Genomic DNA, 12,775 nt, shown 5'->3' with positions numbered 1-12,775 from the left:
TAACACTTGAACATCCGTCATAGGGACAGTTCTAACAGTGGAATGAGGTTTCACATTTTATTGTGTAAATGTAGCCTTTTTGTCAGGGGTTCAAAAATGTTATTAGTTCATTTTCACGTAAAGCTCTCAACTAGGGACGATAATTTCTTGTACTAGGCGTCACTTTATCGTGCTTCTTTCGGCAAAAAGAAGGGAACTAAGCAATAAAGTTCTGTTTAAGTACTGGGAATATCAACTAGCCCCATTGCCCAGGCATCTTTCAACAGAACAAAGCCCTTTACCACAGCAAAATGCAAAAACACATCAACATCGAAGCCCTCTGTGCTGAGAAGTGAGGATGTGATACACTTTACAGCTAGAATTCAGAAATTGTACCACTGATCGAGCACTCTTCGAGCGAGTGTCAGCTCCAAAATGAGAGAAAGAGAATAAGACAGAGATGAAAAAGAAGAGAAGAACTTTTCATTCATCCAAAAAAACCTCCTTACACAATATTCCCTTTTACATATATATCTCGTGACTCCTCTAGAGTATTCTAAGGCTAAAAGACAAATATGAGCTGGCAATTGTAAAGTGGCTAAATTATAATAACAGAATTCAGATAATTGTTAAGAGAAATTATCCATCCACCCTTTGCTGTCCTGGTTCACGTGGCATAGTCCCTCATCCAGCTTGGCTGTTTCTTGGCTCTCTCGGGTCTAAAGTGGAGCTGCTGTTTTGCTTCTGTGAATTCATCATTCGGTTCCTTAGTCACAGTTTTGGCTCTTTCATCCTCTCTTGGCAAATTGTCCTTCGCATCCAATTCAATTGGCAAGCCCGTATCATTTTCCCCTTCTTGGAAACTAACCTTGTCCTCAAGGTTGAAAGCAGGATATTGTTGACAAAAAGCTCCAAAATTTTCCCAAGTGGCGTTTTCAGGAGCACCATCTGTCCACTGCACCAAGACTTGTGGAACCAATTTTCCTTGCTGGAACACTATGCGAGTAGCACAAATTGCTGCTGGTAAAGTCAAAGGGTGATTGTCAATGCTATATTCTGGGAGTGGAGAGATTTCTTGAGGAGTGGAGCCATGAAATGGCTTAAGTAAGGAAACATGAAAAACAGGATGAATTTTTGATGCCGGGGGTAACTCAAGCTTATAAGCAACAGGACCGATGCGAGCGATGACTACAAAAGGCCCATAATAGCGCTTGGCCAATTTATGACAGGAACGTGAAGCTACTGTATACTGGCGGTACGGTTGGAGCTTGACCAGCACCTTATCTCCGACAGAAAATTGAACTTCCCGGCGATGAGTATTAGCTTTTTGGGCCATCCGATGCTGAGCTTGACGCAAGTTATCTTTCAAGGATTTCAGCAGCTTATCACGCTCGAGCAGGATTTCATCCAAAGCTTGGATTGAAGTAGAGCTCTTCACATATGGAGGAATTGTGGGCGGGAGTCGACCAAACAAAGCCTGATATGGGGTCATTTTCAAGCCACTATGGTAGCTGGAATTGTAACAGAATTCTGCCCAACTGAGAAGTGAAACCCAAGTTTTCGGTTTGTCTTGTGTGAATGCACGAAGATATTGCTCAAGACTACGATTGACAACCTCCGTTTGGCCGTCCGTTTGCGGATGATAGGCCGTACTGTGGTGTAACGATGTGCCACTAAGGGTCAACAGCCGATTCCAAAACTGACTCAAGAACACAGGATCGCGATCCGAAATAACAGAGCTGGGGAAGCCATGAATTTTAACCACAATTTCGACAAATAACTCTGCAGTTTTATGAGCTGTGAAGTTACCTGGTAATGGTCCGAAATGGGCTGATTTTGTTAGCCTATCGACCACAACCAATATAGCCGAATAACCGCGAGACAAGGGCAAGCCGGTTATGAAATCCATAGTGATTTCGTCCCAAACCAAACTTGGGATATGTAACGGTTGAAGGAGACCAGCAGGGGCTTTAGTTGAATATTTTGTTTGTTGACATATTAAGCACTCGGTGACAAATTTCTCAACATCCCGTCGCATGTGAACCCAAAAAAAATTTGCTGACAAGCGAATGTAAGTCCTATGGATGCCAACGTGCCCAGCTAGTGGAGTTGAATGAAATTCCTTTAATAAGATTGTCTTCAATGAAGATTCAGCACTTATAAAATATTTTCCTTTGTAGAGAAGTATTCCATTATGAATAGAATAGTCAGCCATGACATGCCCGGAAGAAACTTGGTGATGAAGCTTGAGAATATCATGACAAGTTGAATTTTCCCGTAATAGTTCCGTAAGGAGATTGAAGGAAGGGCTACTGTGAAGAGATAAACAAAAAGAGCTTGTATACGTGCTGTCAATTGGCTCTATTTCGTCAGAAGCTGCATGGACTCGGGATAAAGCATCAGCTGCTCGGTTTGCATGCCCCGGTTTATACTCAATCCGAAATTGAAAACCAAGTAACTTCCGTAAATAAACCTGCTGATCAGGAGTCTGAATCACTTGCTGTAGTAGTTCCTTGATGCTTCGATGGTCTGTGCGTATTACAAAGAACCTGCCCAAGAGATATTGCCGCCATTTAGAGACTGCTTCTACGATAGCGTGCAATTCTTTTAAATATGTGGATGAAGCTTTCAGTTTGGGCCCAATTTTTTTGCTGAAATAAGCCACGGGATGGCCTTGTTGCATAAGTACTGCTCCAATCCCCACGTTACTGGCATCTGTTTCAATCACAAATTCGGAATCAAAATCTGGTAGTTTGAGCACCGGAGCTTGAACCATTGCTTGCTTCAGAGATGCAAATGCTGTTGTGGCTTCAGAATTCCAGTGAAACGCATCTTTACATAGCAAGTCAGTTAAAGGGGCAGCCAATGAAGCGTATCCACGAATGAACCGTCGGTAGTATCCCGTAAGGCCTAAGAAACCTCTCAACTGCTTGGTACTGTGCGGTAGTGGCCACTCGAGCATGGCAGTCACCTTTTGGGGATCCGCTTGTACTCCCATAGCAGAAATAATATGGCCAAGATATTCAATACTTGACTTACAAAAGAGGCATTTGCTCAATTTAACAAAGAATTTATGCATTTGCAAACATAACAATACCTGTTCAAGGTGAACTAAATGGTCAGCCATGGTAGCGCTATAAACCAAGATGTCGTCGAAGAAGACGATCACAAATTTCCGAAGATAGGCAGCAAAGATCTGATTCATCGCGGCTTGGAACGTGGAGGGTGCATTCGTCAAACCGAACGGCATAACCAGAAATTCATAATGGCCTTCATGTGTCCGAAATGCGGTTTTGTAAATGTCTCGAGAGTGGACCCGAATCTGATGGTAACCAGCCCTCAAATCCAATTTACTGAAGACCGTAGCCTTGCCAAGTTCATCAAAGAGTTCGTCGACAGTAGGAATTGGAAATTTGTCCGGAATTGTAACCGCGTTTAGAGCACGATAATCCACACAAAAACGATACGTGCCATCTTTCTTTTTTACTAAAAGCACTGGGGAAGAGAAAGGGCTTTGGCTAGGTCTGATGATTCCCTGGTCAGACATCTCTTTAATTAGTTTCTCCATTTCATTCTTCTGGAAGTGTGGGTATCGGTAGGGTCGCACATTGACAGGGGAAGTGTTAGGGAGGAGGTGTATTTTGTGGTCTATAATCCTGTGTGGTGGAAGTGTTGTAGGTGATAAAAATAGATGATGATGTTGTTGGAGAAGGTCACGGAATTGGGGTGGTAAATCGGTTGGAAATTCTAAATGGGAGAGAAGTGTTTGGCTTGGAGGGGGCTCTGTTTGTAGTGAAGGTAATGGTTGAAGAGCACAAAAACTTGAAATCGCAGCGCGGTGGATCAGAGCTCGAAATTGGTTATAAGTTACTAAAGTCGGAGATGTGGACAAGTCACCTTGAAGAGTCACTGATTTTCCATTAAAAGAAAATTCCATGGAAAGAGCCGAATAATCATGTGATACCCGTCCTAGTTGTTGCAACCACTGTATTCCAAGAACAATATCAGCTCCTTCAATGGGCAACACAAAAAGGTCCATGGGAAACTCCGTGCCTTGCAGTGTTAATTGAACGTGCTGGCAAAATTGAGTGCACAACAAAAAATCACCATTTCCTATGTAGACGCGAAAGGGAGTTGTGGGCTGAATCGCGACGCCGGCACGTTCCGCCACTGATGGTTTGATAAAGTTATGAGTACTGCCGCTGTCAATTAATATTTGGAATGTTTGGGATCCAATCTTGCCCTGTAAACGAAGGGAGCGAGGATTTGCTTGTCCAGCGAGAGCATTCAGGCTTGAAATATCACCAGTGACAGCGGAGTCTTCCTCGTCTGGTGGTTCCCCTTCATTGGCTGGATCTAATTGATTATCTTCGACTCCGATAAGTAACAAGAACCGACGATTGCAACGGTGATTGGGGCTGTATTTCTGGTCACAAGAGTAACAGAGACCTTTCTCACGTCTCTCGTGTAGCTCAGCAGGGGACAACCGACGGATAGGCAAATTTGGTGTAGGAAGAAGTGCGGGTAAAGTGTTTGTTTTATTGTGACTGTGAGGTGGTGGAGGTTTTGATGATGGTGGGTTAGCACTTATGGTGGAGGAATGTGACTGGGACAACAGGGGTAAAGGAACGGTTCTGGTTTGTGTTGTTGGCATGGAGGGAAATGTGGATTGTGGCTGCCATTTAGACCAAGAGCGAGTGTGTGGTTTAGTGTCATTAAATTTGGCTTCGAGCGCTCGAGCCATAGCAAAGGTGGCCATGAGTGTTGCTGGCCGATTAAAGAGAAGTTCTCTCCTGATGTCTTGCTGCAGGCCAGTGATGAAAAAACTGATGAGAAGTTGCTCGGAGACGCCAGTAACTCTGTTCATGAGTTCTTCAAAAGCCGACTGAAATTCAGCAACAGTGGTGGTTTGGGTGAGTTTAGATAGTTCACCTTGTGGATCATCATAAAGAGTAGTGGCAAAACGATACTTCAGATTAGCCAAAAATTCTCTCCAAGTGGTGAGTAAATTGTTGGATTTCATCCACTGATACCAGCCAGCTGCTCGACCCTCCATGTGAAAGGAAACGATACGGAGGCGTTGGTGTTCTGGAGTACCATGAAACTCGAAAAACTCCTCCACTCGAAATACCCAGCCGTGTGGATCAGAACCATCAAAACGTGGAACTTCCATCTTCATGGATTTGGCCATCAGGGAGAGATCTCGCCCATCGGATGGGCTAGATGAAAGTGGTGGCACTGTGAATGGTTGTTTCGAAGAACTAGGCACGTTTGTTGGAGTCTCAGGTATTTTAGATCGAATTTCATCAAAACGGGTATCTACTGCAGTCATAAATTGCTGCATCATCTGGTGAAAAGATAAGGCTTGTTTGTCAATTTTCTCACTAAGTTCCTTTAATGTGCTGCTCTCATGAGAATCGGCCATGGCAGGAATCAATGAAAGCACCAATGATACACTTTACAGCTAGAATTCAGAAATTGTACCACTGATCGAGCACTCTTCGAGCGAGTGTCAGCTCCAAAATGAGAGAAAGAGAATAAGACAGAGATGAAAAAGAAGAGAAGAACTTTTCATTCATCCAAAAAAACCTCCTTACACAATATTCCCTTTTACATATATATCTCGTGACTCCTCTAGAGTATTCTAAGGCTAAAAGACAAATATGAGCTGGCAATTGTAAAGTGGCTAAATTATAATAACAGAATTCAGATAATTGTTAAGAGAAATTATCCATCCACCCTTTGCTGTCCTGGTTCACGTGGCATAGTCCCTCATCCAGCTTGGCTGTTTCTTGGCTCTCTCGGGTCTAAAGTGGAGCTGCTGTTTTGCTTCTGTGAATTCATCATTCGGTTCCTTAGTCACAGTTTTGGCTCTTTCATCCTCTCTTGGCAAATTGTCCTTCGCATCCAATTCAATTGGCAAGCCCGTATCAGGATGTGGTTATTTTTTGCATCAAATATGTGATGTTATTATGCTCAAAGCAATTAGGTTAATGTTAGTTCGGTCATTGAGTGGTACAGAATCTGAATCAAGTAAAAGGAGAACCAAAAAAAAAAAAAAAAAGATAAAAAGCTGTATTAATAAAGATGATGATGATTGTGTTACAAGATGTGAATAACAAAAATGAGTCGATGATGCTAGACATTTAAGCAACAAAATCTCATCCAATTTCTTGTTTAAACTCCCAAACCTTTGAAGTGTCTAGCTCAATCTTGGCTATGCAGATGTCTTTTTCTCGCTTGTGATTACATAACTTGATCTATTTACAAGAACCAAAAAAAAAAAAAACATGGCAGCAAGAACGAAGACTAAGTTTCAGTCTTGAGAGTAATTAAGGCCAAACCATATCGACACAAATCCTTGATTCTTGCAGATCTTTGGCTTCAAAGTCTTTGTCAGCTTCATTTCTCAAGAAATTTTTGGTGGCAACATGTGCCGGGAGTGAACAAGAATATAGTATTGTTTCCACAGAACCCAAATCTGGGTTTTGAATACGAAGAAGCTCAGAAACCAGAAGTACAAGAGAAGCCATGAAATTTGCTGAGATCTTTCTTTTCTCTGGTGAAGGAGGTGAGATTTTTCAAGTAATTTGCAGGTGACTTGTACGCTAATGCTATTTTTATAAGGACTACGAAAGTAGAGGCGGTAAAAGAGCATTAAAGAAGAAAACGAGAGCCCATGGATTTGATTTCATAAGCCTAGCTATTTGGTTTCAGTTGGTTGATTTTTGTAGCTATTAAATAGTATTTAATTATTCCAGTTCCAGCCGCGGGCAGCGGTTTCTCTCCTTTTCCTGTTTCGCAAACTGTATGCTCTGCTTTTTTATTATTGTAACGTGTAAAGCCAAAACCACGAGTCCTTGCACTTTTGCTAGTAAAGGCGGCAGCTGTTTTCTGTTTTGTCTGCGTGCGCCTAGTTTCATTTACGTGTCCCTGAGGAAATTGAGTATGCGCCGTGCTTCTTGTTGAAGACTAATTTTTATTAGGCATACTTTTAACCCCCTTATTCCACTTTAATTAAAGTATACAATACCTAATTTATTCGGCATTCAAAGTTCGGAGCCGAGCTCTTAGCTGAGCACTGAATCGAGGTGATGATTTATTATTATCTCTCATTTAAAAAAAAAATTATTTTAATAACTATTAATTCAATACTAAGTAAAAACCTCGTGACTTATATCAACACTAAATCATTATAACCTATTTTTTAACTTCTAAATTCGTTTCATTAGCTATCATTTTAAGATATTTTGTATTGAAAAAAATATTGTCTTAAAGATAGTATATTATTTTCCTACAATTCACTTCAAAAACATACAAATTTTAATACATTACAACCTAAAACACATTGCATTGGAGTGTCTGTTTTTCTTATATTTTAATTTATCTTTTATTTTAATGTAAGAAATTGTTAACGGAAAAATATTTTATTCCCCTTATTGAAGCTTTACCAACAAAGTATTAATAACAACAACTACAAAAAGGGAAAAAAACAAAAAAAAATTACCAACAAGTAATTTTTCATTTGATCAAATTGATTTAATTATAGTATATAATAATTTTATTTAATTTTCAATTGATTGAAGAGGGATTAGGAAGTAAGTATTTCAATTTAATTATATAATAGTAATTTAAGTTATTGCTGTTTTAGCAATAGAAAGCCTTTATCATATTACTCTTATTATTAGAATAAATTTTAATGGCTTCTCCATTCTCTCTTTCTATTATCTATTGCACAGTGTAATTTTTTGTGGCTTAATTATAAGTACGAACCTTTTTTTTAAAAAAAAAAAGAATTATAAAGGGAGATATTTACCAAAATCTACCAACAAACAGTTTTTGAAGAGAGAATTTGTTACCATTACGGCATTACCGTTGAAATATGTAGGAAAATTTTATTTTTTATAGTTTCTGGCTATTTCAGTTAAAAATACATGACAGATCAACATAATATTACGGGCCCGGTAGGCAAAGAAAAAGTGGGGGCTGAATAGAAACAGTGCAAATAGTATGCAGCGATACACTTACAAGTTAGGCCTATCCGTCAGGGCCCAACAGAAACTCTTGTTTCTGTATAAAGACCCAAAACGAGGCCTAGTCATGGGTTAAAGGTAGCAGCTGTTGTGTGGCATCATTTTATCTTAAAAAAATTATCAAAATGAGAAAAATACCACACTTACAATCTATTTTATAGATAAATATATCTAAAATGTCTTATAAAAATTGATATGTCTCACTATCATCATGTCAAGACGTGTCATGTATGAAATAATTTGTATTGATTGAATACATTTTAGGGCCAAGTGAATGATAATGTGCAAATTGGTAAATAATGATCAAATAAAATATCAATTATATCAACAACAGCAACATCTTCTCTTACGTAAGCATAAAACAAGATCACATAAATCTTGAAATTAAAACCGAACAAAGATTAAAAAAGAAGAAGAAGAAGAAGAAGAAGAAAAGAGATGGGTTTAGATGCAACTAGAAATGGCGGCAATGAAAATGAAGTGATCACAGCTTGAATTAGCTTCGTGGCTATGTCGCAAAAGGCAGGGACAACGTATGAGATTGAGACCTGGGAAGCGGTGGCTTACTATTGTTATTCGCACTGCATGTCCTACTGCTCACATGTCTCATTCCACTACCCGCCACGCACTTCACTGGATTTGGCCCCACCACGCTCACCGCCTTCTCACATCGACAGCTCAACAACATCCCGCCATTCCCTTTCTTCTTGCTAATCCCGCCCCCGTGTCTCGTCGCTGCCACGTCATCAACTTCTGGTGCCGTCGCCGAGTAATTCGTAACACTTCCTCTGTCAAACCCTTCGGCCGTGGTCACGCTCCAGTCAATGCTGGCCTCGCTCGGCTCGTAACATTCGGTTGCCGCTATTGATGGCGTCACGGCCTCGTCCAGGCTCCCACGCGTGCAGTACATTAAGTTATTATTACCGTTCGCGGCGGCTAGTCTTCTAGCGTTGAAGCTCGCAGCCTCGTCGAGAGAATCCCGACGGTGGTACATCGGGTACGTCGTCGTCTGCGTCGAGAAACTCTCGATCTCGAACAAGTCAGAGCTCGCATCGCTTGCCACGTCGTCGTCAGTCGTCATCCGGGTTCTGCCTGGACTCGCCGGAAAGGTGAAGCTATGTCGCGTCGCGTTTCTCGATACTGCAGTCTCTTGATCCAACGGCGGCTGGAAAATTTCTAAAGATTCTCTCGGTGGGTCTTCAAGAAGGGGAGCGTTGTTCAAAACCAATTTCATGGAAGCCGTTTGATTCAATATAGGAAAAGTGAACCCGGGTGTAGCATCAGTGTAGGGTCTCCCTGGGGGAACAATATTCACTCGTTGCTGGCCAAGGCCTGTGAAACGACACTCCGCAGAGATTCTACGGATATTAGTGATGATTTCTTCGCTTTGGAAACTTCTGTCGACGGGGATTTCAAGTGATTTTTGAATTTGCCTTTTGTTGTTGTACAAACGATCTGCTGGGGCTTTGGGTTCTGCTGAAACTGAAACTGAAGCTACTGACGATGAGGATGATGCTTTTTCCTCAACTTGGACAGATTTTTTACCGGAGCAAGGGCATTTTCGTCCGAAAAGCCGCCATTTACTGGAAGTTCTACCTCCTCTTTTCTTCTCTTCAGTTGCAGGGTTTCGCATGGATATGGCCACCGCACCAGGCGGATTTTGTAAAAGCCCCGTCTGGCTATTCCAGCTAGCTTCCGATGAAGCTGTAGGAGTTGCATTGAAAGATCGAGGTCGGTAATTTCTTCCATATCCATCAACCGATGAAGAACAAGAGAATCTGGGAAGAGCTGAAACATCGCTGCTAATTCGATGCTCGGATATGAGTTCGGGATTATTATTATTGTTATTGTTGTTACTAGTAACGTTGAGGGGCGACACTCGGTTGTTGTTGTTGTTGCTGCTGCTGATGATCGCTTTGGAGTCGATGTTGATGTTGCTGTTGGTTTCGTTGAAGTACTTCCGGGCTTCGAAAATGCAAATTTCTGAATCGTCAGCTTGGCCAGCATTAACGTGAATATCTTGATGATTTGGTCTAATGAGATACGAGGCGAAAGATGCATTTCCAAGAGGGGGTTTTGGTGGGAAAGAAAAGTAAGGTTGATGATCCATTGATTGTTGTTGTTGTGGAGATAAATGGTGGTGGCCATTATTAATGCTTTTGTTCATCGCTATTGTTGATCTTTCCATATTTTTCAATCAGTTTCTTTCTTTTTTTCTTTGATATGTGTACGTATGAGGAAAAGAAATTTGTGTGCTGTAGGCAACGGGTGGATTCACCCTTAAATTAGTGTCCGTAAAGAGAATTTAGAGAGTTGGCCACGCACAAAACTGTCCAAACATGTCAATCACTCAAACGGTAAAATTCTTCTCAATAACTTATGAATATGTCAGGATTTAAACCAATTCTCGCTGTAGCCTCTTTTAAGGGAAACTAGTAATTAGGGAAAATCAGAAGTACATAGGATCAAAATCAAAACTATTGTAGCTAGTATTATATATAATATGTATATATAGTTTTTTGAGGACTGGTCGAGTGGATCTCAAATAGTTTTATTCAATTGGTCCTTTATATATTTTTATCTTGAGAAAGGTAGAAATTAAAAAATTTATAAGTTTTTTTGTTCATCCTCCCATCTTAAAAATAAAAATACATATTTGATAAAAATAATGACAAATGGTAAATTTTCTTTTCTTAATGGAATTAAAATATGAAAGCATATTTTAAAATTTCTTACAAGTAATTTATCGATAAATTTGGTTTAGATATTACAAGCTTAACTTACTGATGGTGCAGACAACACACTAGAATTAAGTTAATTTAATTTCACATAACGAGTTAGATGTAAAGTTTCCACAATCATGTATGTGCTATTACAAAATACAAGGTAAGCTACTCGAGCTAGCCCTGGCATATTTTACGCATGTAGACACATTCAGACCTCTACGCTGAACCTGAACATGATTTTTTTAATTCGAATACATTGGAGTGCTTTTCTTTTGTTGCCTCAGCACCGATGAAAAGCGTCCCAAGTGCCAAAGTTGATGCATATATTAGATGTCAAATTTGAAGCTTATATTTTGATAAATTTTACTGTGCATATTATATAAGAGGTACTATTATTAATTATAATGTGATTTTTTTTAAAAATAAATACACATATAACATGTATATGTTAATTGAGTGTAGTATCTTTATTATATTTTAAAATTTCTCTTACTTTATACAATGCTTAAAATCTTAATAATGATGTCTGAGAAAGATAAGTAGAGATAAAAAATTCAGTAAATTAATAAGATGTAGAGAGAGATGACTAAAATGTTAATTTCTTTGGTACTACAATTAATGATGCCTCTATATTGATTGGACTAATTCCAAACTCTTTAAAGACAAAAGAAACCTAAAACTGAATAATTATAATATTCCTAACTTCTCTTAAGGAAATAGGAGAACAACCAACATTAACTTTTTGGATCAAATTGTTTGATGTCCTTGGATTCTTAATAATTTGAAGGAAAAAACAAAAACAAAACAATTGTCTTGTAATTTTTCTGTTCATTTTTCCGCAACCAAATATTGTATTTTAATTGATATATATAATATATATTCTTCTTCAATCCATCGTTTGGTAAGCTCTACCTCTCTGTCTCTCTCCCCATGTGGCTTCTCTATAATTTGTGGTGGCAATTAGTCTGTTGGTCATTGAATCAATCAGCAAAAGAGAGCAGAAGATGAAATGTGAGGGTCCATTTCATTTGACATTTAGCGAAAGCTTCGATTCTACACACTCTCAAATCTTGTACTTACCCAATCAATCTATAGTAATAAGATCTTTGATTGATCTGGGAACCTGTGCATTGTGGGGTATCGTCACAAGCTTGAGGCTAACATGAAAACTGCTTTTTTTCTTTTGGACTTTTTTCTACATGACTGGTGTTTTGCATGGGCTGGATTTTGTCATTAAATTACATCTAATCACTCGGACATCCCCACTCACCGTTTAAACATACAGGTGGGTGCTTAAAGTGAAACATACCACACATCTTAGCTCATTCTGAATGAATTTTCTGTGCAAGATAAGAATCTGCCTGGGATTTTGCTTCAATTCTTGCTAATCCAAACACTGACGATGTATGTTCATCGACAAACATTCTCTGATAATATTCTGGTTTCGATGTATGAATTATTGAATGTACGCATGCGGATATAATTTGTAGCTCTGGCATGCCAACACAATATCTTCTTGATTGGGTACAAATTAGAGTAAATGATATTTAACCCCTTTGCAATTTTTCTACATAAGAGTGCAAACTAAATTTTCCCTTTCGCAATCTTGCTGGGTAGATATAGCATTAAGTCCACGTTGTAGATACTGCATCACTTATTCTTTTTAAGGTTACTATTGTTGCTAGCTAGTTGCTAAGATTCTTTATCAAAAGAAGCAACAACCTCCCTCAAATAATGGTTATGAGAATTTTTCGTTAAAGTCATGACGTTTAAGAAAAATTCCACATCCGTATACTTTAAAATATAGAAAATTAACCCAAAAGACACGATTTTTCTGCATAACCAATATCTTAAAATTGACCATTTGACGTCCGCACAAAAGAAAGCCTCAATCACTAACTTTTTCAAGTATTTAAAAGATAAATGTCATATTATTAATACTAAAATTGACAATAATTTTTCAAATCTCGATCCTCTACACTCTATAGAATATGGACTTGCTCATGGTTTATATTTGAAATTGAGTTAATATATGAA

The 12,775-nt window shown here is 39.1% G+C and overlaps 1 protein-coding gene across 1 annotated transcript; it reads right to left on the bottom strand.

Moving 5' to 3' along the window:
* Positions 1-8,309: 8,309 nt before the first annotated feature.
* Positions 8,310-10,279, bottom strand: LOC102610598 (protein PHYTOCHROME KINASE SUBSTRATE 4). Its single transcript, XM_006481252.4, has one exon. It carries the CDS (start codon positions 10,198-10,200, stop codon positions 8,521-8,523), a length of 1,680 nt encoding a protein of 559 aa, XP_006481315.1. The 5' UTR covers positions 10,201-10,279; the 3' UTR covers positions 8,310-8,520.
* Positions 10,280-12,775: the final 2,496 nt, after the last annotated feature.

Source organism: Citrus sinensis, chromosome 6, assembly GCF_022201045.2.
Source record: "Citrus sinensis cultivar Valencia sweet orange chromosome 6, DVS_A1.0, whole genome shotgun sequence".
Lineage (NCBI taxonomy): Eukaryota > Viridiplantae > Streptophyta > Magnoliopsida > Sapindales > Rutaceae > Citrus > Citrus sinensis.
Note: the sequence above shows the minus strand (reverse complement) of the source record. Positions and strands in the feature narration are given on the sequence as shown.